This window comes from Ammospiza nelsoni, chromosome 7 (genome assembly GCF_027579445.1).
Source record: "Ammospiza nelsoni isolate bAmmNel1 chromosome 7, bAmmNel1.pri, whole genome shotgun sequence".
NCBI classification, from domain to species: Eukaryota; Metazoa; Chordata; class Aves; order Passeriformes; family Passerellidae; genus Ammospiza; species Ammospiza nelsoni.
Genome location: NC_080639.1, coordinates 29,043,235 through 29,068,924, shown reverse-complemented (window position 1 = coordinate 29,068,924; position 25,690 = coordinate 29,043,235). Strand labels below are relative to the sequence as shown.

The 25,690-nt window shown below is 41.4% G+C and overlaps 1 protein-coding gene across 1 annotated transcript in view; it reads left to right on the top strand.

Moving 5' to 3' along the window:
• Positions 1-25,690, top strand: part of SEMA5B (semaphorin 5B) — a 179,212-nt gene that overhangs the window by 102,751 nt on the left and 50,771 nt on the right. The window contains exons 6-11 of the mRNA XM_059476326.1: positions 8,714-8,812; positions 9,544-9,757; positions 12,331-12,616; positions 16,887-17,022; positions 20,501-20,708; positions 22,815-23,022. Coding sequence (XP_059332309.1) covers positions 8,714-8,812; positions 9,544-9,757; positions 12,331-12,616; positions 16,887-17,022; positions 20,501-20,708; positions 22,815-23,022 — 1,151 coding nt within the window. The remainder of the gene's footprint in view (positions 1-8,713; positions 8,813-9,543; positions 9,758-12,330; positions 12,617-16,886; positions 17,023-20,500; positions 20,709-22,814; positions 23,023-25,690) is intronic.

Genomic DNA, 25,690 nt, shown 5'->3' with positions numbered 1-25,690 from the left:
GCATTCAGCCACGTGGGATTCAATGTTTGCCTGCAGTTGGAGTTTGTAGCTGTATAATTCCCTGGAAGGTGAGAATTGAATCTGCTCACACACTGCAATCTGTTCAGGTTGACTATCACAGAGCTGCTTGGGAGGCAGGTGCACTCTGTTAAACTGCACTTTAAAGTAGGAATTGCTTGAACTTGCTCATGCTGTCCCAGAAGTTCAGAGGTTCAGGCATTTCTGATCCAGCCATGGGGCCTTTCCACCCTTCTTCTGAGAAGCTAAAATGAAGGCATCTGTCTAAAAGCATGATTTTTTTTTTATTTTTCAAATGTGATATTCGTGTACTTCAGAAATCTTCAGTCCTTAACTGAGAGGGTGTCCATTGTCTTTAGTAAAACACTGCAAAGAGCTTTCAGTCCAAACCAGAGGAGCTGGGCAAAAGATGAGACAGAATAAGCACAATCTTTGCTTAGACACAGACAATCAAGCACAGAGTGATTGTGTGGCTAGCCCAAAATGCTGGAATCTGTCACATTCCAGTTTGCTGCTTTAAACACAGGATTATCTGATCTTCCATTGACAATATTATTTTTATATAATGAAATTCATGTGATTACTGTATAAAATTGTATGTGCACACACAAAAAAAAAGCTAGCTTGAGTTTTGCCAGATAGGCAGCAATTTTCTTCATGTAGCTGTGGAGAACAGGACTATGAGTATCCTTGAACATCTGTTAGTGTTTCAAGTAGAAACTACATGATGCAGGAAATCAGCATGGAGACAAAATGGGTTGGGATGGACAAACACCAAACACAGACAGGCAGCAATGAGAAGAAGTAGGACAAAACACCAAAATTCAAGACATGAGGAATTTTTGAATTCGTGGTATTTGTACTTTAGATGTGCAAAGAAAGGTTTTCCTCTTTTCTTTCATTGTAAAGTCTGTGAGATTTAAGTTGTGTCCAGTTGTTCATGAAGAATTTGTATTTATAACCTAGAAATATTTCGTCAACCACTGGATAAAGCCATACATGTGACTGAACAAAGTCTAGGGTAATTTCAATCTCTCTTTGTTACTGTTATGTCAAAAGTAAGCAACAGTCACTGCTTCCTTCTCACACTGCAAAGGGTTTGCAAAAAAATATCATGAGCATAATGCTCTGAGCAGCTGAGCTTATGCTGATTGTGACACAGAGTTTGAAATCATTTGGTGGGTGCAGTGATCATGAGTGAAGTTTGGAGGAATGGAGGTATTCAAGCACACTGTTAGGCACTTCTTGACATACAATTAGTGGCAAACAAAGGTGTTGACTAGGACTCTGACAAGAAAACACTGATCTCCCAGGTCTGTATCTACACTACCCTGTGAGTCCACAGCTGAGTCCCCTATACATTCATTGTTAATTATACTGCAGAGAAATGACTCAGCACCAGCTCAAAAAGACCAAGTTCAGTCTAGGCAGCTGATGAAGCTCAACTCCAGCAAAGTCCAGATCTGACCCAGGATCTCTGCCCTTGGCTGGGTAAACGCAGCACGTGAGGGCAGCACCATTGTGAACACTTCTGATTCTGCTGTGCAGTGGTGGTACAAGGTGCAGACATCTGTCTGCCTCAAAGTTGACTAATGGCAGGTTTCTACCCAGCACAGATGATTTGATGATAAACGTGTTATGGATTGTTAGACACTTAGATATGTGGTGATAGAGGCTAGAAATAAGGAGAACCTTTGGATCTTACATTAATTCACAGTGTACTTGCCTAGGTTACATGGCTGGTACATTTTCCTTGCCCATTTAATAATGTATGTAGTTTAGGTGAAGCTTTCAAAACTGGCTCATGTATTAAAACGCCTCTTTTATTGTGCCTGTTAAGTATGAGATGATAAGATTGTTCCTGCTGCTTAGAAACTCTCTTCCTAAAATGCACAGAGCTGTACCCTAAGAAAAATAAGAAGCAGAAGAATAAAAGCCACAAAATGCATATCACAGAAGTGTAATTATTATGATATTATTATCACTTTCCTTTTGAGTACCTATTGTCTAGAGGAGAGGCAGATGAAAAATCTGGATCTTAGATAAAAGGTGAGAAGGTCCTTTTTTCCTGACACCTCTGGCCATGAATTTCACTTGCTTATTCCTAAACTGAGCTCAGTGCCTGTGTCTGTCTGCTGTACCTTTTTGAAAAAGATGGAAAGTTTTGCTCTGAGGGCCTGAAGCAAATGTGCTTCCTGTGCTTTACTGGATTGTTCTAATGGCAGATTACCTTCCCTGGTAACATGTACTTTATTTTTTATTTGGATATAGCTTCAGTTTTGAGTGAGTGGACTTCATTTTGCCCTTCTCTGCTAGATTAAAGAGCCCTTTAGTTATCAGTATTTATTTTTACAGAGACACTTATATGCTCTTTTCAATGCAGTACTTTGGTTTTTTCATAAAGTAAAAGATTAATTCTGCAAGTGTTTCTCTATGTCATTTTTCTACTGCCCTTGAATACTTTTTGTCTGTTTTCTGCATACTCCAATTTTTCACCTGTATTCCCTTGCAATCTCTCTAATGCCTAAGTGTGATTAAAACAGCCTCCACCCTCCTCAGTTCATATACATGGCAGTTTTGTAGCTCCTCTGCCTAAATCCTTTTACAGTTACTAGTCTTGGGATGAAATCTCCATGTTTATACATAAAGCCCTTTTGTTGTTCTGTCTTTAATGCACAGTATCTTTATAAAATGGGACATTGGTCTCACTGATAGTCGCAGCTTTTGCCATCTTTAGGTTAAATTATTGTTAAGAAAAATGTTGATACTGAGCTGGTAGCACCCCAGCTGGGGCTCCACTAGGACAGAAAGTTTATGAGTGATTTCACTTTGAGGATTTTTTTAATCACAGTAATTTATCAGACTTTAATCACTTAATGTATAAGTTCCTGAACCTGATTTTAAAATTAACTCTCTGCAATATATCATGCAGTATGAAAACAAGCACCTCAGAAAAGTCTCTTTCATTGAAGTTATTTTTATCAACTAAAACTTGCGGTTTCCTCAAAGAAGTGTACATGCTTTGCTTGCCATGTCTCTGAAGAGCCATGCTGGCTTCCACAAGTAATCATTCTTTTTTTTTTTTTGTAGCATTTATAAAGTGTAGCATGATCAATATCTTTAAACTGTCCCCTGGAAAACATCCACATTACTGAGACAGTGCAGAGAACAAAGTCAGTGTTATGTTGCCTTTCTTTGTGTCTTCCAAATGAAATCATCCAGAGGTTGTAGTTAAAATGAATGATGGATAGAGCAGAAGGGGAAGAGATGTATTTAATTTCATTAGGACTTGCTCAGTTCCTCGTTTGTAATTGGTTTGTCTCTGCATAACAGTTTGCCATCCACCACATCTAAGGAATTTTGCCTAACATGGAAAATTGTCGTTTTTCAAGATTAAAACTTTGGTCTTTCTTTTGTCTAAGCACCAAATTATTTGTTAATGTTCCAAAAGCAGCACACCATCATTTTAAATTGTGTAAAGAAAACACTTGTGAAAACGACAGTGAAAAATGGCAGCTCTTACATTCTGCCCTAAGAGCATTGTGTAGTCAGGAGGAAGATGATGCACTAATAACACTTCTGGAGCAAGAAAGAAATGAGATTAATATCTGATAGTCGTCCATCTGGGTTGTCCCATTGCACTGCCAGTATAGCTTCTTCCCTCTTTTTGTGTGGTGTCCTGTTGCTGTGGGTGCACAAGGTTACAGGGAAATCCTACCCAAGGCTTCAGCCCAGTGGAATGGGATTGGTGCATAGAAATTGCTGAGCTAAAGGAGGATTGAGCTATTTCAGGCCTTCCAGTGGCTATGTGTCACATAGAGGATGCTTATCTGCTTATCTGGTGGAACTGGGAAACTCCACACCATTTAAGAATAATAGACATCCAGGTAGGAGAGGCACCATAGAAATCCCCAGGGAAACAGAAATAGCTGGGAGGCCATCAGCTATTTTTATCCCCTTTGTAACTGTTCCTAGAGACCTGAACCTACATTCCTGTTACTTCTGCTAAGCTATCAATGCAGAATCAGCCCCCAAATAAATTTGATTAGGAAATCTATTAAAGAACATTTGGCTAGAAAAATCATTAGCAATTCTCTTTGCTATCTGTTCCACTCAGAGGAGAGGGGTAGTTTGGCTGGGGCCTTGGCTCAAACTGAGTAGCAGACTTGCTTGTCCAAAGAAGTAAATACAGATACCTGAGAGTGTACCAATAGCAGGGCTCAAGAACCAAGTTAGGTCTTGATTATTTTTTAATAAATCGGGATAAACTGCAGCAGATAAATTAAATGTTTACTGCATTTTAAAATGTCACAGAAGGGGTAACTTGGAGTTCTGCTGGCTGATTCTCTGAACTCCAGGTTGTGCTCCAGGAGTCTGTTTCTCTACTGAGCATGGCAGACTGTCTGCAACAGCTATTTTTCTCATATAGTATATAACTGTAAAATCTATCAGTATGTGATGAAATAGTGTTAACAAATAACTTAAAAGGAGATCTCTGACAACAGGGCTTGGGTAGTTTATTTAAACTAGAAAGCCATTAAAGTAGTGCCTATATATAGCTATGCTTACAAAGAAAAATTCATCTGTACAATGAGATTAGGATTTATAACATTTTAGAACTCTGGTGTTAAGAGATGACAGAATAAACAACTAAGAAGCATCTACTGCTGGTTTATTTGCAGCAGCCTGAAACTTTTTGAGTTTTACCTCAAATGGAAGCTGCAGGAGGTCAGCCCCTCCATTGCTGATCTGTCCACATGAATGAAGGCAGTAACAGGACACCACTCTTGCTTCTCAGGTTTGAATTGTGCTCTCAAAACAACCTGATGTCTCTGTGAGCTAGAAAGAGACCTGGTCCTGTCCACAGTCATGGACATACAGCGTTCACAGACAGTGCAAGAATAGTAATTCTAAATGCTACAAAAAATAAATAAATGAAAGTAAGGCTTAAACTGAGGAGGTGACATGAAGGGGCTTCAGTGCAGTTTGTTCTGACTCTGAAATCCTGTGGCCTGTAGTGTTGAGCATTAGCAGTCATGACCTCTTCCTTTCTAGGCAGACAAGGGTCATTAGACTGGAGAAAAGTGATACCGTCTAAATTTATGGCCCTGTCTCAATAAAGGAATGAGTACCAGGTAATTTTGGGGAAGGAGCAAGAACCTCAAAGTATGTAACATGCAATTCATAGGAAAATCAGAAATATGCTTAATTCTTTGGCAGTGAGCCACAGGTTTTTATCAGCTCTACCATATATTTAATAATAATCCTAACTAATATAACTAAGTTATTCTTATTAACCATATAAATATGCAGTCTTCCTCCTTTATTTAAAACCTTAATCTCTTGATCCCTGTAATATCTTCTGGTGATGAGATTTGCAGGCTGATCATACACAGATTTAACTGTCTGCTCCATAATGTGAGAGCAGGATCCAAATATTGTCTTGTCTGGACAGAGGTGGGTTCAAACTTGCCAAATTTTCTGCTTATATTACAGCCCATCTGATTTTTGCTTCCTGTGTGCCTAGAGTTTTCCAGCCACATGGAAGAAACTGCATTAAATAGCTCCTACTTTCTGTAGGGGTTTGTGAGATCATTTTACTAACCAGTTGCCTCAGCTATGACTTGCTGCAGAGAGCACTGTATTGAATGACTTTTCAGAGCAAATCCAGGCTGGTTTAAAGAACACAGAGAGGAGGCTGTTCCTTGCTATTTATTTTGAGAATGGGGTAGTAAGAGGATCTAATTAAATCTCCCAGACACTGTCTTGAGAAAAATCCTGCAGGCTGGAGCATTTTAATGGTTTTGTTTCTTTGCTTTTGTTGGAGGCTTCATAGACTGATGTGTCTGGCCATGGGTACAGCAATAAGAAACACGAGGTGAGCACTGTATTCTGCTCTGGGCCAGGCAGGTTGGAGAGATGTGGTCTGGTAGTTGGAACTTTGTGTGTGTCCTCTAACACAGTGTGTCACCACAGAGAGGTTAGCACTTGCATTGTTTCCATTCCCCCAGCTGACAGAGCAGGGCAGACAATGTGCATCTGCCTCAGAACATTACTTTAAGTGTCTAAATTGCTTTGAGAGCAGTGCATGAAATGAGCATATTATCACTGCTCTTCCTCCAGGAGCATGCAGTGCTGCTACCATGGTCAGTCAGTCAGGTCTAGGGAAAATATCAGCTCAGTTAACTCATAGGAACAACTACAGGTGGACATGGCCTACACCTAGCAGCATTATTTTTAAGCAGTAAAAATGGATTAAAATGTGCAACAGATTAATCATTGCCAGTAGTCTGCAGCCTATGACCTTCCACAGAAATTTTTTTTGTGTGCTATCTTCTCAGCAGGGACGATTTTACAGAAATTGAAGTTTGTTAATCTGTAATTCAGCTGTGCAAATAAAGGGAATTCTTCAAATTAAGATTTTATATTTTTGCTGGGCAGGGCTTTAGTTAGGAATACATTGCAGTACCTAGGCAGGAAAGGGTCCAGCAACATAGCTGGTCTTAGCTGTTCTGGGTCAGAAGCTCTGCTCAGACCTTGCACAAAGCAGAAAATGGTGGCAGTGGAGGGGGAGCAGGTGGGTACTCTCTTGTGTGAAATTTGAGTACAGAACTGCATTCTAGGTTAGATGGCAAATCAATCATATTCTGAAAACAACACTCTGTTGGGAGATGACCTAATACTTTTTTTTAACAGCATTCGTTTGAGAATTTTTAGTACTTTGCAGTCAAATATATAGTGATCCTAAAATTATGTGGGATTGAATAACTGTACTCTACAGAAAGAGGAATTACTTAACCCAGTCATGAACTGCAGACATCTCTAGGGCAGGAAGGAACTGACAGGGCTCCCAGCCCCATGCAGCAATGACAAGAGAGGGCAGAGAGGATGGCAAGCCCTTTGTCTTGTTAAAGGAAGCAATGAGACCACTGTTCTCAACACAGCAGGCAGGACAGTGCTTCTTAAGGCCCTGCTTGATAGACTGATGCACGGTCATCATGACTGATTTGCTTCTGAAATAAAAAGAGTTGACTCAGCTATGAATCTAAGCTCTCATTTTTGGGTGCTGGGCATTGGGTATCTGATTCCTGCTGCCTCTCAAGACTGGCAGCATGTGCCTTGTGGCACTCAGTAGCCTCTTTCCAGACTGGGCAAGTGCTCCTGGGCTGGCTCTGGAGTGGAGTCTGTGTCATTCAAAAGCAAGGATCACATATCACGTCCATGCAATTTCCATCTGTGGGTAGCACTGGCAGGTTTCCTGTTGGATCTTTTCTGCACAGCAAATGAAACAAGATATTGTGTAATCCAGCTAAGCAAGCCCCTTCCCTTCCAGATGATAGGGGGTGTTTTTACACTGCTGATTCTTGCAAATGAAGTCTTCAGGGGAATTATCAACATTCCCAACATGGGAGCTTGCTGTATGATTGCTGCTTACAGGAGGGAGAAGTGGTGTCTGCAGCTGTAGGCTCAACTTAGTGGCAAATGATGATCTATTGGAGGGAAGAAAGCAAAGCAGCCCGGGTAACCCAGCTGAGGTTGCTATTTTTCAACAAGTTTCCTTTTCTGTTTATGGTATAACATAATAGACTTTCTTCCCTTGGAGCCCAGTGGGTGCCAGTCATTGCTCATATCCTCTCCTCTGAGGTGGCCCAGGGCCTGGGGCAGGCAGGCTGGTGCACATGGCTCTTTGGGCTCTTTGGGTGATCCTTGGGGCAGGTGGTGTTGCCCATTGCTCATTGGGCTCTTTGGGTGATCCTTGGGGCAGATGGCTCTGCAGCCTCTTGCACTGCCTCTGGGAATTGCATACTAGTCTCTTACCTCCCTTTTCCTGTGTGTAATGTTGGAAAGTTCCTGCCCTGTGTGGCCTCCTCCACTACCGCAACTTCACTCCAGGAGATGCTCAGTTAGCCTGATTTGCACTGCACAGGTCTGTGGGGAGCAAGAGAGACCATGGCTCTCTCTAGCAACATGAAGGTGATTTTCTGAACAAAAAAGCAACTGCAGCCTTGTGCTGCCACCCCCACAGCAGGACCCCCACACCTTTGGGGACTGGTATGTGGAGGGAGTTGCCTACTGGTACCAGCAAGTGGTTGAGCAACTGAGACTGGGAACTTGCTATTTCTCACTGGCCTGGCCTGAAAGAGAAACTCCTTCTACCATGGAAAATCCTGAGCACACAATCCTCTGGGAGGCGGGAAGTAACGGCCTGTTCAAGCACGAGATTGTCTGACCAGTCTGGTCTATTAAAGAGAAGTTCCTGCAGTTATCCTGCTGGCACTGGTTTGAATTATAGTGCAGACAGACCTGCTGTCCTTCACTGGTGAAGTTGGTGTCTGGGTAATGTTTTCAAAGCTGCAGCATTACTGGGAAAATAGGTCAGAAGTATCATCGTGGAAAGAGGGAAAATTTCTCCTCCACTCTAAGCAGAGCACAGAAAGAGGCACTTGTAGCTATGACAAAATTGACCTGATGGCTAGCATCCTACCCCAGGACTGGCAGGGCTATGGTTAGAGAAAAAACCAGCAAATTGGGCTTGCTCTCCTAGACTGCTGGCTCCCTACAGCTGTGCACTGCTTGAGGCAACAAACCTCAGCCCAAGTTAGAGCTAAGGAAGGTTCATTCCTGCTGCAATACAGGTATTTTTAATGTAATAACATTTTCAAAAATCCTTTGTCTCTGTCTTGTGTCCCTATAGGAAGAGTGCCAGAATTATGTCCGAGTGCTGATTGTTTATGGCAAGAAGGTTTTCACCTGTGGTACCAATGCCTTTTCACCAGTGTGTTCCAGTCGACAGGTCTGTTCTGCCTCTTCTACAGTGATGGAGAGGGTTGGATACATGCTCTGGGGAAGGACAGTCATTTGGCAGGCTGTCATGGCTGCACAAAATATGTTCTAAATGTAGCTGACTGAAATTATGTTGGTTTTCTTCTTTGGGCTGCTTTGGGGCAATGACTGTGTCTGCAGTTGGGGAACAAAAAGTTCATGTTATGGCTGAGTTTGGTCTGGAGAAAGTGCTGCTCAGGTAAACCTTGGGTATGGCACTGAAAATGGGAAATATAGACAAGCTTAGCTCTGAGTACCTCCTGAGCTAAACACTTCAAAGTTTCTTTAAAATAAATAGCAAAACTCCCTTTGGGTTCAAGGGAGGCAGGAGCAGGTCCAGAAAAATGTTTGTATGTTTTTTTAAGGCCAGTATGTATTCAGGAGGTGTCTACAGAAGATTAAAAACCTGCACTTGCACGAGGGGCACCTGATTACACCAAGGGGGTTTGGGCTTTATTGACTGGAGAATAAACCTTTGTACAAAGCAATAGGATCAGTGAGGCTCAGACACAACTTCTTACATTGGCAAATGTTGGCTGTAAAGAACAATTTTCAGTCATCACTAAGATTACATTCTCCTAGCTACCTGATTTTTAAAAATCAGGGATTTGCTCATAGGTACTCATGGGCAAACCAAATTCTTTGTACCATTAAGAAAGTCAGATGCTCTTTAAATTTTCTTCTCTCTCCTTTTAAATACAGGTAGGAAATCTCAGCAAAATCATTGACAGAATTAATGGAGTGGCTCGGTGCCCGTACGACCCTCGGCATAACTCGACAGCTGTGATTACATCACGGGGAGAACTCTATGCTGCAACTGTGATTGATTTTTCTGGACGGGATCCTGCTATTTACCGCAGCCTTGGAAATGTTCCCCCACTTAGGACAGCACAATACAACTCCAAATGGCTCAATGGTAAAGTCATGTGGGTCACATCTGAGCAAGAGATGTATTAAAGTCAGCTTGACAGGCTTGTAAATCTTTCTCTCTCTTTTCATATTGAGATCCAGAGTTATGATGGGAAGGGCTTCCAGAGCAATAATCAATGCAGCTTAGAAGACATTTAAAAAGAGCCTGGAATTATTTCAGAAAAGTTGATTTAGAATATAGAAACTGGGTCTTATAGGCTACTTAACATATATACGGGTCTCTGTCTTGTGAGATGGCCAAATACATCATTTTAACAAGAAAACCACCCAAAGATTCGAAGATCAAAATCAACTTAAAGCATGGCATTGTTGACCCAGTTCTGCAGAGTGATAGGCACTCTTTACTTCCTCTGACTCAGCTGAAGATGCCTGGCTTCAGTGCCAGTGCAAGATCACTCCAAAAATGAGAAATTTCACAGCACGTTATGTTCCATATGAGTCCATGCTGATGTGGATTTATAGTTATTAAAAGCAGCTCATACCCCAGTGTGATAATACCCTTCATCAAGCAAGCTATAGAATTTCAACCAGCATCCCCTGCACTGAGTCCATACCTTCCAATTGGGGCAAAGCACTTCTAGTCTGAGCAGACTGTAGTGATGGAGACCCCAGTATTCCCCCTATCTCCTTTTACTCAGGTAATATGACCAGATATTTCAAATATTTCTATTAGATTTCAGGGCCTTTCAATTCAAGATAAGAGCAGTGGGACTGTGCACTCTCTGGAGCTTAAGAAGATTGAGCTAGGCTTCTGCAGGCATCCTGAAGTCAGTATGGAGATATGGAGTGCAAGGGAAAGGATGTCATCAGGAAAGACAGTGAATTAGGAACAAGAAGCATCATAGCCCATATACACTCACTGGAAACATGTTCCTGTTGTCTGTGCATGAATGCAAGATTCAGAAGGAAGCCACATTGGAACATGGGAGTTTAAGGAAGACAAACAGTAACTGAAGTTCTCATATGTGACTGGAAAAACTCATGTGACTCTTGGATTTATAACCTTGTGCAGCATTGGTGACATTGGAGTAACTTTATCCTGTTCTGGCCACTTTTCAACAAGAAACAGAAAACCTGGAGGTGATTCAGAGAAGATCCATTCAGTGATTTGAAACTTGGAAAGCCTGCCTCACAGCGAGAGCCTTAAGGAGCTCAATTTATTTATCTTTCTGAAAAGGAGATAAAAGGTGTTTTGTTCATGATATGGAAGTACTTACATGAAGAGAAGATTTTGAAAAGGATAAAGTTCTTTAGTCTAGCAGACAAGTCATGACAAGAACCTGTGATTGGAAGCTGAAACCAGATAATGTCAAATGGGAAAAGAAGTACAGGTTGCAGCTGGGTCAGTCTTTAGTGATTTGAACAAGTCACTGAGGAAAGTGATGGATGTAAAGCCAGGTGACATTGTCCACTAATATCAGATCTCCTTTGAAAGATGTGGTCTAATTCTCCTGTTAGTTACAGGATCTGATGGTGGAATTACAGGGTCAAATTATCTGGCTTGTGTTAGACAGAAGGTCAGATTTGGGATCATAATGGTCCCTTTAAGGTTCATGGTTAGTTTGAAGAAGAAAGTTTGACAGGGGATGATTTGCAATGCCCTCCCCTCTGTACCATCATCTGCCTCCCAAACTTGCCTTGCAGCAGAAGTAGGCTGCCTGTGCTCTCCTTCCATTCCTGGACTGCAGCTTTAAAGGAATCCTGTCCTTCCCTTTATTCTTCTTCCTTTGAGCACTAATCAGAAGTTAACATTGTGAAAACACCCTATTAAACCAACAGGTTTGGGGAAGGTTTGTTTGTTTGGTCAAATATTATTCATTGGCCAAACTTTTCCTTTTGCCAAAGAAACTTTTAGGATAAAAGACTGTACACTTTAAAGCTTTGTTATATCCCCAATTAAAATATTTATTACTAAACCTACTAAATTCAAAGTTCTTTTCAATTCTTGTGAAAATAATACCGAAAATTTTAGGAGAAAAAGCATCAAGGAGAGCACATTTCACTACTGTCAGTCTCTGGCATGGTTTTGTTTTATGGACATAAGATAATCTTTTGTGCCTAGAAACTGGAAAGGTTTGATGATAAAAGCCAGATGTGACAGTGCTGGGAGAGTAGCTTGAATGTTTCAGTGCAGCTGTCTGGGGAATCGGGCGGATGCACGCAGCATATTTAACACATCATAAGGTCCACTTCAAAAGTGAATAGGTGAAGCAGCCCAATGGGGAGACTTTATTTTGTAAAATGAGTATAGGTACAAAGAATAGTCATGCATATGCAAAATGTTGAACTCTGCTTTCACTGAAATCAGTACCAGCTTTGCCAATAAAGTGGAGAAAAAATGGGACCTTTCCAAGATCTGAAAAAAGGTACTAGAGCTATATCCTCATATATCATTATTCCCATCTACTGTTTTTATGTCCTCTGCTGACTCCAAACTCCCTGTGGTCCCAGCTTTGACAGGCTGCATAAATGGAGCTGGCAGTGCAATGCATTGAGCAAGTCAGTGAGCATGGATTGATTTCTAACCTATATAAATCTCTTCAAATGTTTGTTTTTCAGAGCCTAACTTTATTGCTGCCTATGACATCGGCTTGTTCACCTACTTCTTCTTCCGTGAGAATGCGGTGGAACATGACTGTGGGAAAACAGTGTATTCCCGTGTGGCAAGGGTCTGCAAAAATGATATTGGAGGGAGGTTTTTGCTGGAGGATACATGGACAACTTTCATGAAGGCCAGACTGAACTGCTCTCGTGCTGGAGAAATCCCTTTCTATTACAATGAATTGCAAAGCACCTTCTACCTTCCTGAGCAAGATCTGATCTACGGCATCTTCACTACTAATGTGTGAGTTGCACTCGCTTTACTGCCCTGCCTCTAGTCCCAGCAGTCTGAGACTGACAATGTATTGATTTCTGAGACAGTCTGAGTAATCATTTTTGAAAGATCATTTGGTAAATGTGAAAGAATAGATAGATCTGTGTTATCCATCATGACTACATAGTCTTAGGACAGTGTTTTTAATCCATGGCTCACAGATTCCTGGAGTCCATAAAAGGTGACTGTGCAGTTTTAGGGTAACTTAATTTGATGCAAACCTGGGCATTGACAGACCTCAGACTTTTTGTAGGGACAGTCCAACTTGTGTAGTTTAGAGAGATGATCTAAAAATGACCCAACAGAAACACATTAATTTCCAGCCAGGCTAATTGCCTGGACAATCTAACACATTTGTGTGAACACTGGAGCTGACCCATGAGATGGACTGGTAACACACACTTGGGAGAGAAGGGCTGGAAGGAAAAGAATGAGGCACATGGGATCACAACAGCCTAGACTGAAAACAACATCTATCGCAGTTGAACAACACTGTAATAGCAAGGTCATGAGGGCCACAAGGCATTTAGCATTTCCAAGGCAGGATGGGGAGGTTTTACCTCTGCCAGACTGTTTGAGGTCCAGAAATCAAAAGCAGTGATGGAACTCTCAGGGGAAGGTATGATTTCTGATACTTCATAATCACCTCTTCTTGGCTTGATATTGAAAAAACTTGTAATTGGAATGATTTAGTGTAGCTGTGAAAGCAGAAAGGAGAAGAGGAGTTAATTAAAAAATATATTAAAAAACTCATAATGTATATTTTTAAGTCAGGAAAGCTCAAATAACTTTTTCTCTGATGCCTAAGGCTAGGATGATAAGTTTCAAGCTATAACCAGTCTGCATGGTATTGAGTTTCAATAATACATGTTCTCCAGGGGGGTGTTAGGCTGACATGTAAAGTGGAGAATGAAAATCTGAGTAGTTACTCCATATGGCAAATGCTCAAAGTGCCTTCCTTGTGCTGGGCAGCCAACTTGTTTGGGGTTTTTGTGTGCAGTGCTGTCCTATATGAATAAGGGCCTGTTCGCAGGGAGCCCACAGAAAACCAAAGCAGTGAAGCCCTGCTGAAGTACAAACCCTCCTGTTTTAATGTGTCACCTGCTGGTGTGACAGGGCTTGAACTTCAGCCCTTGAAGTCACAAAGCATCAGCCCCAACTCCTTGAGCTAAAGCACTGTTGGGAGCCTCACTGTGAGTCAACAGAGCCTGAATGTTCTTCCCCTCTGTAAATTCCAAGAAATAGGTAAGTGTTTGGCGACCCTCATCCTCTTCCGTGTTTTGTTTCTGTTCCATTGCCAATGTCAGTCAAAGTGATCCAGCAGAGAAGCAACTAGAAAAAATAAACACAATTGAGCACTGCATCTTGACTGTGGGCTAGGGGAAGAACTGTCCTCAGATTGAAAGGCACATGAGTCATTCTTTAAAATAAGACGATATTTGCCAAACTTCCTGAACATTAAAAGGAAATCTGGCTACTGCTTTGGGCACTTGAGCTGACCACTCCCCCCCCCCATTTTGGTTTTTTTTGCTGTTGGAGAGGACTCATGTGCCCATAGTGATAATGTTTTATCTATCCATTTGCCCATTCATCCAGCCAAGAATGGAAGCTGGAAATGAGAAAACTATTAATAACTGTATTTTATTTATCAAATTGGTGATGGTTTTGGACAATCAAAGGGGAGACATAGACTAGCTTTGGCTGGGACAGTTCTCTTCTGCTGTGTCCATCTCCCAAGTTTAACATGAGATGTGATGAGTGTTACCTGTCTCCTCAGTGGACACTTGAGCATTCTTTGTACATCAGGGATGTAGGATCTCTCTTTTATCTTCTGAATATAATATAATATGCAACATTTGTGTAATTGAAGAAATTAGTAATTGATAACAGCTGAAGTTATATCAAATAGCATTTTGGGTGCACAACATAGTGTTCTTTTAAAAGTTCAAACAGAAAATGTTCCAATTTGTCATCCAACTAGAGAAATAATGTTAATTATTCTTTTAACTTTCACTGGGACTTATATCATGATACATGAGCTCTGCATACCAAAGAGGGTTAATTTATGCGCCTTTGTGATAAAATGCCAATGCAACACAGAACTATGTTTTTTGGTTTTTTTTAATGATGTTTACAGGTATTTTTACTTTGGAAGGTTCATGTTTATGAATTTAGGGTCATCTTATAAAAAAAGGGAATTAGTGGTTGTGGCAACACCCACGTATAGATTTATTGCTTCATGTTATGTTATACCCAGCTGTATCAGTGGGAAACAGAGCTTTTGGGGGAAGCTGCTGATGAAATTTTTAAGATGTTTTTATTAAAATTTTCTGGGAGGTAATAGAGACAATGTTAAAACCTCTTTGAACTTAACCCATTGTTTAAACCAGCTAGTTAGTCACAGGAGGTAGGAGGTGGGAATGAAGGAAGTTGCACTTCACACCAAAACAGAGGGGCCAGCTGCACCAGTTGATGTCACTGGCTTGAGACTGAGATCAAACTTTTCATAAGGAGGGATGGGAAATATGCCAGACCACAGATGGAAAAGAAAATGGTCCACAGATTTAATGGAAAACCTCTTTCCTTTCTCCATTCCAGCAAAGAGAAAAGGTTAAACTACAAAGTCCTTAGCAGAGCCCTAAAAATATTCTTTTTTTTCTCTTTCTTTTAAGTATTTTCATTAGACTAGTGGAATTTTATTCTTTCTTTTCCTTTTTCATTTTCTCCCGCATTGTCTTTTTTTTTTCCTGTGTGCGCCTCAAGGCATTTACTTGTCATCCATCATTAGGTTTGTCTTAAAAGCTGCTGTCTGTGAGCATGCACTGCATCAGCAGTGTTCAGACAAAAGTGGAGAAAGGTTTGCCTGGCATTGCTTTGACATGTTCAAAGTGAGCTACTCCATCATTCTGGGGATGCAAGGGGCAGGGGGGAGCAGAGAATGGGAAGGCAAAGCAGGAAGTTCTTCCTGATGTTGTATTGCTAGGAAGAAATATGCTGTGAAAGAATCTGTTCTTCTGCTTTCCAGCCTGGAATGGTGAAGAAAGGTTTTTTTTGTGTGTGCAAGAGAGTGTAATTATTGGTTTAGTTAAAAAAAAAAAAAAAAAGGCAAAAAAGTGTTCTTTTCAGGGAATTCAAATTGCCTTAATTAGCAAAACGATTCATACAGAAGGGCTTGGGTTATTTAAAAGGCACCGTGATGAATCAGTCTCTCATGCTGGCCCTATTTTTAGTTTTATTTTGATATCTTTTTCTCTAAACCTTGTAGTTTTTCTAAAAAAAAAAAAAAAAAAGGAGGGAGAGGAGGGAAGAACTGGGAGCAGGTTTGAATTTCAGGTCATCACTTATCAAATGTCCCTCTGAGTCAGTTTTGTTGAGGTCACCATCTAGGAAGTGCCCTCCAACCCTCTTGAGGCAGGAGGAGATGAGCTGGCTCAGGACCCTGCAGAAGTGAGTCCTCCTGGGCTGAAATGGAACAGCAAAGGCCAATGATCTGTGTGCAGTGTGACTGGGCAGCCCAGCATCCCTGAAACACACTCCTTTCCAAAGAGTCCTTCCCACAGCAGCATTTCCCTCACCGTGCTGTGCCTCCCCTGGCTGAATGTGCTTGAACAGTCTGGGGCTTGTCTGCCCCAGACAGATCCTCTTCCCACCTGGGAACACACAGAAGTGAACTGTGGCATTGAAAACAGAGGTTCTCGTGAATTAACAAGACCTTTTTGCATGCTGAGCTGCTGTCAGAACCAGCTGGTTTGTCACTGTCACCTTTTCCCTTCCACTGCATGTATATAAATATAATCCTAGGTGATATATTTTGTAGCTGAAGATTTCAGGAACCTACAGAAACAGAATTTCACCTTGAGAAACAACAAGAGATTAAAAATTAGCTTGCTTGTAATCAATAAAGATAGATAGGTTGTAAAAAAATAAAAGTAAAACCAGACACAAATAATCCATGCAAATTAAACTGTATTCACCTTTCTTGTCAGAACTGCTTCCATGGCCCTTAAATCTCTGACATTTTAAAACCAAACTTTAAATTCATTCTCAAAATTGTCACGCAAGTCATCTGCATTTTACAGTTTATTTATTTATTTATTTATACTCCCTGTGAGATTGGTATCACTGTACATCTACCTAGCAATTTACATGTATTTTATTTGAGTGGAGTTTGATGTCTGTTATGATGAAAATGTCAATGTTCTAATGATTAAATTGATTTTTTTCCCCTCCCCTCTTCCAGAAACAGCATAGCTGCCTCAGCAGTGTGTGCCTTCAATCTGAGTGCCATTACTCAGGCATTTAATGGCCCCTTCCGCTACCAAGAAAACCCAAGATCAGCCTGGCTGCCAACATTAAACCCCATCCCCAACTTCCAGGTACTGCTGTTGCCCTTCAGTTTGCTGCAGTCCCTCTGATGTTCTGTCCCTTCAGTGGGTTGATTTGTGTAGGGCTTATTTCTCCAGGTAGACCCACGGTACAGATAAATTGTTTTTCTCCACATTTATGAGTGTTTTAGTCTGTGGAACTCCTTGCCACAGAATTCATGGCAAAAATTGAATAGTTTAAGGAATAATAAAAATGTTCTGGGTTTTTTATAATAATGAATGATTTAAATCTCTGTTGCACTTATCACTGGCACATGAGCTCTGAGGATGTGATTCTCACAAGAGGACATAAGGCATGTCCCTACTAGAACTGGGAAGGATTAAAAGCTGAAGCTGGACAAAGTCAAACTAGAATGGAGACAATCTATATTTTTTAAACAAGAAAGGTAATTAACCACTGTGACTCTGCAAGGAAGTGATGAATTTTCCATCACTTGATGGGGCCCCTAAGGCTACCAGTGCTTCAGTGGAAGATGAATGACTTTCTAAGACATGGTAGCTCAGCCAGAAGCCATGGACATGTTGCCACAGTAACTGGTGGAAGGGGACACTTGAGGATTGTCACAGGATTGTTCCTTCTCTTTTTAAAAATCTTTGAGTTTATGAATGAGCAACTTTCCAGGATTATCAGTTAAAGCAATTTTGAAAATTATGAAACAGCTTCAGTTGCTTTATCACCAGATCCAGTCAGTGTGGGGCAGAATATGTGTATGACAGCCCTGACAACCCTGAGTCTTCTGGAGCATGAGCCCATTTTACAGCTCAGCTCCTTCCCAGCAGCAGAATCCTGGGGAGGATGGACTTGTCTTCATGTCCTTGCTTCCCCATGGCAAATCCTTTCAGCCTGATTTTCTGAATCTGGCTCTCCTTTATTATGGTAAATGTGCTGAGGCTGCCTGCAAGTGCCATCTGCCTTCAAACTGGTGATGTCAAGGACCTTCCAAAAAGAAATCTACAGTCACCTGAAATCACAGCAAGAGCAGATGGGAGACAGGTCTCTGCTGCAGGCAGGGACAGCCTTGTCTTCCTGCTGAGGAACCTGATTTCTTCTCCTGAATTCCCTCTTGACACCTGTCTGAGGGCTCCTGCCCATACGAGGTGGGACAGGCTTGGCCTCTTGATCACCCTCTCAGCTTGGTGCATTCAAAACCAAGAAACAAAGCCCTGCTGGAGGTCCAGCCATGCCCAAACATAGCCAGGTTTTTGTTGTTGTTCTTGGTTTGGTTTATTTTTTTAATTTAAAGGGAATATTAAGGCAAACTGAGACTCAAGGACTTTCTGTCCCTTGCTTGGCTAACCCAGAAGGAATAGTAAAGGACTTTGCAAGGCATTTCCATGTAGAGAAAAGTATCAGATAAAATGTGTAGTGTAAAGATTGCAGCAGCAAGATGAAAGAAAAGGGTCAGAGGAAAATAAGGAAAGGAAAAAAGAGGTATGTGGTAGACAAAAGGAAGATTGCAAGAAGAGATTAAGATGTTTTTCAAGTACAGAAGGAACAAGAGGTCAGTGAGGAGCCTTAAGGAGATGACAAGGGTAATTTAGTGACAGAAGAGGCAGATATTGCAAAAACATTAAATTAATTTTTGTGCCTCAGTGTTCACAAAGAAAGATGAGGGGAGCATGCCAGAATTTTTTTTCTTGCAGAGAGGAAGGAGAAATACAGAGAAGGAAGGATGCAGAAGACCAGGACAGTACAGATAATCAGGAAATTAGAACAAAACAACATTAAACCAAATCAGAGGGATGCTGCGTCAGCACATGAGCTGCCAATAGACCAAAAGAATTATCTGTGACTTGCTGAGAACAGAAAACAAAACCAACAATGACATTCCTGCTACTGGGACTCCTTTTAGGTGATGCAATAGAAGGAAAAGTGAATGGGGAGATGAGTATCCAAAGGAAGACAGTGCTGAGAACAAGAAGGAGCATAGGATACAATAAAAGAGAGAGATCTAAGAACTCTTTAGAATCTGGGATGAATCATGAACTAAAAAATACCAATGCAATAGAAAAAAGCATTAAAACCCACCTGAGGACACATAAAAAACCCACAGATGTTTCCTTGGTCTAGCTATTCAGGAAGATGCTTAAATTGATTAAAGAGTGACCATGTTCATAGGTTGTGAGAATCAACATAACTGTTCTCCTAGTTCACACAACCTCTAGACTATTGTAAAGCTTAGTACACCAGCCACTGGAATCCATATTTACTGTGTGAATGTGTGTTAAATCCTTGACAACTCATTTTAGCACATAGTGGGAGAAGGGCTGCGTGGTGCACCCAGGAAAGGCAGCGATACCACCAAGGGTTGCTGTGATGTGCATGGAGAGTGTGCACATGGGAAATTTGTACACTGCAGCTCAACTGCTGTAAATCAGCATCCTCATTCTCAGTGTTCTGACTTTTCTTCAAGGAAAGCCCAAACACCTGGATCCAAAATGAAGAAAAATAAACGTGTAGGATTTTATTTCTAGTGAAATTGCTCAGGTGTGAGTTTCATTTAGTGAGTAGTGAAGTTGCTCATCGACTGAGTATGGGTCTTGGCAGGACTTAGTTGTACCACTGCCTCCCATGGTCTTGGGAAGATAAATAACCAGTCACCCTGCTGCCTTTAGGAGTAATAAGTTTTTTGCCCTCCAGGCATGATATTGTGGGGAAGAGTGAGATCCAGCCCTAACAACTGACATGGACCAAAAAAGTAGCACTGGCTTTTGAAAATATTGAGTTCTAGAGATTAATCTAAGATGGCAACTCAGGCCTTAAAATGCATTATCCACTGGTTTAAAAGATGCAAGTTGTGCTGTTTTTCTTCCTAGTTCTTGCTGTACAAGGGAATTGAGTCCTGTTTCAGTGCCTCCCTTGGTGCTGGAGGATGGGTAGTTATGGCTTGATCTGGTATTTGCTGTTAGGAGAAAAGGGGTGGGGGGAGCTTGTTGTGAACCTGCCTTGCTTCAGATGCTGCAGATTCCCCCTGTCCAGAGGGAAGCACATCAAAGAAAAGCAATGTGGCAAGTTTAGTTCTTTTATGCAAAACCAGTCCATTTTTAGGTTTTTTTAAACTCCAGGCTTTGTTCATTGTACATACTGACATGCTAGGTAATGTCTGAAATATTTTAAGGATTTATCACCACAAAACTTTCTCTCCACTGCTACCTTTAAATGTTTCTACAACTAGTTTTAATTCTTTCTTTTTCTCCATGGTTTGTTGAAGGCTTTAGCCCTTCTGTTGTGCTGGTTGAGGGTATCACAAGGGAATGAAACTGCACATTGCTGGTCAGTGGACCTAGGAGAAAATTTTCATAGAGTGGGCTAAAGGCCAAATCTGGGCTAAGGACCTATGATCAGACTACGTGCCTTATCCTGTGACCCTCACACAGACCCACCTCCCCAGGAAATCAGCAGGACATGAGTTTCTATGCTGGGCTGGGCAGATGATGCACTTTCTGAAATTCAGTTTTCTGGATTTAGTGTGGCACACTGAACGATGACAGCCCTAACGAGAACCTGACAGAGAGAGTGCTGCAGGACGCTCAGCGCCTGTTCCTGATGAACGACGTGGTGCAGCCAGTGACCGTGGATCCCTACGTCACTCAGGACAGCATTCGCTTCTCCAAACTGGTGGTTGATATTGTTCAGGGGAAGGACACCCTCTACCATGTCATGTACATTGGAACAGGTAAGAGCATGAGGGCTTCCAACAGTTCCTCCTGCTTGCTTGTAGACCTAGCAGCCCTGGGAGCCCAATTGGGAAGTCCTTACACAGTTGTCATTCAATATGATTTTGGTACAAAACTGCATGGAAAGTTGTTTGCCTGAGTAAATTAAAAGCAGGATGGAAGACTTGAGGCAGAGTCCCAAGTGATCAGACTATAAATCTCCATTGTGTTTAAAAAGAACAATAACATTTTCTCCCTCTAATAAAAACATATTTCAACTAATCAGGCTAATAAATAACAGGGAGGAAGAGGAGAGGTGGCTGGAATGCTCATGTGGTTTCATGCATGTCAGTTGCCTCTCAGTGCTATGACAGACCCATCTCTAAATTATCAATAATAATGCATAACCTCCAGGCTTGTCCAGGGACTTAATTGTGTCTTTCTTTGCACTTTCACGGCCCTACTGATGTATGGCTCCCAGTGCTTTTGGGAATTGGCATGCACTGAAGTTTAAGGCAGATAGGGAAGCTGAGTCCTTTTTTTGTGGGAGCATAGCAAGCCAGTGGTAGAATTAAGTGTATGATTTAGGCTCTTGATTTTGACTTCCATCCACTAATTAGCAGAACATGTTGCCTTTTCTGAAAAGCACAGGTATCTTGGATAAGTGAAAATGCTGAAGAAGGACAAAGTGTTATAAATGGTTGTCTCAGCCCATAGTAATACTAATGATAGAGGTTTAATTAAATAGTTTGATTAATCAGAGCATATGGCCAGCCTCATGGGTGTAATGTTGTTATCCTCTGCAGCAGAAGCTTTGACTTTAGAATAAGATGGATAGCTTCCATAAGTGTTCATTTAATCCCACATCTGAATGCAGAGTCATTGCCTTATTCTCATGTTTATGAGAATGGAACTTCAGGACTGTGTAATAATTTATCTAACTTTTACCACCATTTGTTTCAAAAGTGGTCATCTTGGTTTATTATTTATATGTTCTAGCAATAGTCCCAGTATGGGAACTCCATGAGCATTGATTATGATGAGAAGATTGTACTTAAATGGAAATACAACATGATTCTGCCAATATGATATCTTGATATTTAAAGTGAGAGGTCCAAGCTACAAAGCCTTTACAGAAAGTTGGAATACTTCTTGCCTCATATCATTAGTGTAGAAAGGTCCAATGCCATAACCTTAACTACTTACTCATGTTTGCTTTGTGGCCCTGGTTATTGGTGGCTGAAGAGTAAGATCTGCTGAAAATGTTTAAACCTGTGAAATGCTTCAGTAGAGGCAGCCGTGAGCACAAACTCAGTCCTGAGACTAACTGAGCCCAAACTTTTTTCTTGTTTCACATGTAAGTGAAAGGGAAACTTCACATGGTGGCCAACCCCAACATTATAAATTGCTGAGCTTTGGCACCAGTGCAGAAGTTACTGGAACAGAAAGATTAAGTTTCATGAGCCATCCGGCTGACAGTCCTCTAGGGGGTTTCAGTGAAAAATGGTGTGCATTAATCTCCCACAGTTTAGCAGATCTTAAAATGTTTATCTAAGAGCACTGTGAGCACAAACATGTATGTTTCTGTGTATGCACTCCTCATGCCATAACATCCCCTTGTCAAGCTGGCTTCTTCCAGGAAGAGGATCAATTAGGTCTGTGACCCATGCAGTCATTATGGAGGCCTCAGAGATTTCCAGCAGGGCTGCTGCATCTGTTGTCATTTGTCATGACATCAAATCACACTGATCTGCTCCATAAACCAATAGAAATACAGACTAAAGGCACCAGAAATTATTCTTGCCATCCTGGGTCACCTTGCTCTGTAACTCTCTGGTAACGGGACCAGACTCCTCTGCCTCAGTGCTCCAACTGGGAAAAACTGCCAGGTGCTCACTGTCCAGATGGTTCACATCCTTCTGAATTCCCATTTAAGTGCATTCTCAGGTGGTTTCGGCTGAGATTGTAACGATGTAGCTGGAGCTCTCTACCAAGGGCCGCAGGTGACCCAGAACTAGGTTAAACCAGCTCTGTAAAGGTGACACTAATATTTCCCTCTTTAGGCAGGTATGAAATGAAGCCACTGCCTCTAAAATTTACTTGTGCCTTGTTTCTTGTTCTATTAGAGTATGGCACCATCCTGAAGGCCCTTTCTACCACCAACAGGAGTCTGAGGAGTTGTTATTTAGAGGAAATGCAGATCCTCCCTGATGGACAACAGGAAGCAATCAAGAGTCTCCAAATCCTACACAGCGACAGGTCGCTCTTTGTGGGTCTAAATAATGGGGTGCTAAAAATTCCTTTGGAGAGATGCTCCATGTACAGAACAGAAGGGTAAGTAAATTTACAGCTCTAATAGATCCCTGCTGGAGTGCATCTCCTTACAGATACATGCATAACAGGAGCAATGAGGATAAGCAATATAAGCTTTTTTTTTTTTGGTAAATGTTAATTACTCCTCTTCAGAAATTAATCATATGTTTACCAAGTAAGGGTTTACAATATTTACTTCTGTTTTTGTGGGTTTTTTTTAACATCATATTATAGTGTTGCTTTTATTAAGTCCATGTGTTTTCCTGGTGGTTCTTATTGGCAGTATGGCTGAGGGTTTTTGAATTTGGGTTGCAGCCAGGCTTTCCTTGCTTATCGGAGTGATCACCTCTCAAACATAGGATTAGGCAGGGCTGGGCTCTGTGGCAACTTGTTATTGCTTTTGGAAATCAATAGTTCATCTCAACTATGTGTGACACCTCTTACACCTGGATAGATTCTGTGCCTTGATTGTACCTTATAAAGGGAGTAGGAAAAATGACTTTTTCTAATTCTCTGCTTTGGCTCCAGAGCAGTATTTCACACAGGACTGTAGAAGGTTTTTGCATCCAAATGGTACCTCTCCATTTGAGCAGGTGAAAGTGTGATAGCAGCTGTTTGAGACAGATGCTGAAATATTCTCACTGGGTGCTGTGGGCATTTACTTGTTTACATCTCTTGAAAATACTTTACCTTCTCCTCTCATGATTTTGCCTTGTTTCTCTCTGTGAGAGTTTTGTAGTTTTGTGTGAAACTGATGTCCTCTGTGCTAGACAAGAGGAAGGATTTTGTTAGCAGCATTTAAACAGATTCCCTCTTCCATGGCCTACTTCAAGATGTCCCTGTTCTCCTGCCAAAAAAGCTGATATAGAAAATGTCACCATAACTTTATTTTCAACAAGTAGAGTTTATCTATCAGCTTGTCTAAATCCATGCATGTCTAAAACAGACGGACACAAAAGTGTTTAGTAAGAGAAAAAACCACAACTGGAAAATGCCATCCATCCTGTCCTTAGCCCTTAAAAGCAGAGATTTTAAAAGGTAGAACATAACAGCTGTCCTTTTCAGGCTGTCTTGTAGTCTCAGTCTGAGAATATTTATGTGTGTATACATATATATGATCCAGTTTCAAGAGAAATGAGTTCTTCCTTTCCTTTTCCCTTCCTAATCTTGAGTTCAGCTTTCCAGTAATTTATAGATGCTGTCCTATTTTCAGCCTGCTCAAGTACTTTCTATGACACTTCCATTAAAATTCAAATGTTGGAGGTTTGCTGAATTGCCTTAAAATGGGGCAAGCTAGAAAAAAGAAGTGGCTGGATAGCAGACAGGTGGGTTATCTCACAGGTTTAGGTCCTGGAGGCTGCAGAGCAGCCTTGTATAAGCTTATCCCAGCAAAACAAAAACTGTCCTCACTGAGGTTCCCTTGCCTGCTGGTGACCAAAAGCAGCCTCAGTTTTATGCACTGTATGGCACTGAGTCCCAGCTGAAATCACTGGGAAGTTTGTGTACTAGTGCTGGTTTTTTTCTAAAACAAACTTCCTGGAGGCAATTTTGAGTGAAATGAGAAAACAGCCCAGTTCTTCAGGCTTGGGAGACTTAAATTTTGCCTCCATTGACTAGTTTCATAATAGAAATCACCATCTGGGCAACAGCAAGGTACAGGAGATAGGTCCTGATGGCATGGTGGGGTGTGATATGGGAGGTCAGAATTTGCTGAATTTGGGTGGTGACCATTTAGTGTTCTTGTGTACATTGCAAACCATCCTTTGCTCTGTCGGTGAGACTTGTGCATTTGGAAAAAGGAAGGAAAAATAAAAAGAAAATGCAGGAAAGCCAAGAAATTCCATCATTTATTTGTTTGAGAGAATGTTTATGATATTATTATTACATTTTAGACTTAGAGTTTTCCTTTTTTTTTTGTCTAGGAAATTTTCAACTGCAAATTTTTCAGCTGCAGGTGTTGGAGCCCTTCCCCCCCTTAGCACCCTGGCTATGTAGGTGATAAGTCAATTTGACCTCCTTTGTATTTCTTTCAATCCTGAACAGTATCAAGAAGGATATTTTAATTTCCTCCAGTGCATTCTACCTGGCACTTCTCCTGGGCTGTGATTTATTGCTTATTGTTGTGTCTATATTTAATACCCGCCAATATTCAGCCACTATGGGTAGAAGGGCTCCCGCCCCTACAATACTCCCTGCTTACTTTTTTGTTGTGCTGTGACTTCGTGACTGGCCTCCTTGAAAAGCTCTGGTTTCAGCAGCTTTTATAATGTAATTGTTGTGGTGGGGCGGCTCGGGAAGCTGGGAGGTGATGGAGAGAATTTGTGCCTCCCAGGCAGGAATACCACATTGTTTGTTGTAGGCTCTGCCTTCTCTTATCAGGAAACTTTTCAGCCTTTTAGACCCTGGGGGCTGATGTGGGTTTATGATTGCTGATACAGAGCTGTTGCCTTCAACCTGCCTCCCTCCTCCTCCTCCTCCCTGGAACAGCAATGGTATCGAGAGAAAATTGACCCTAGCATTGATCCCGACCAGCGATCTTTGCTGCTCTGCCGCTTTAAAACCTCGGGGCTTGCTACCGAGGCTCAGAATTGGGGCAGAGGGAAAAACAGCAGCAAACGGAAGAGATGGAAAGGGATAAGGATTTCTGCCATCTCCTTTACTGTTTGTTTATTGACACGGCACCAATTTA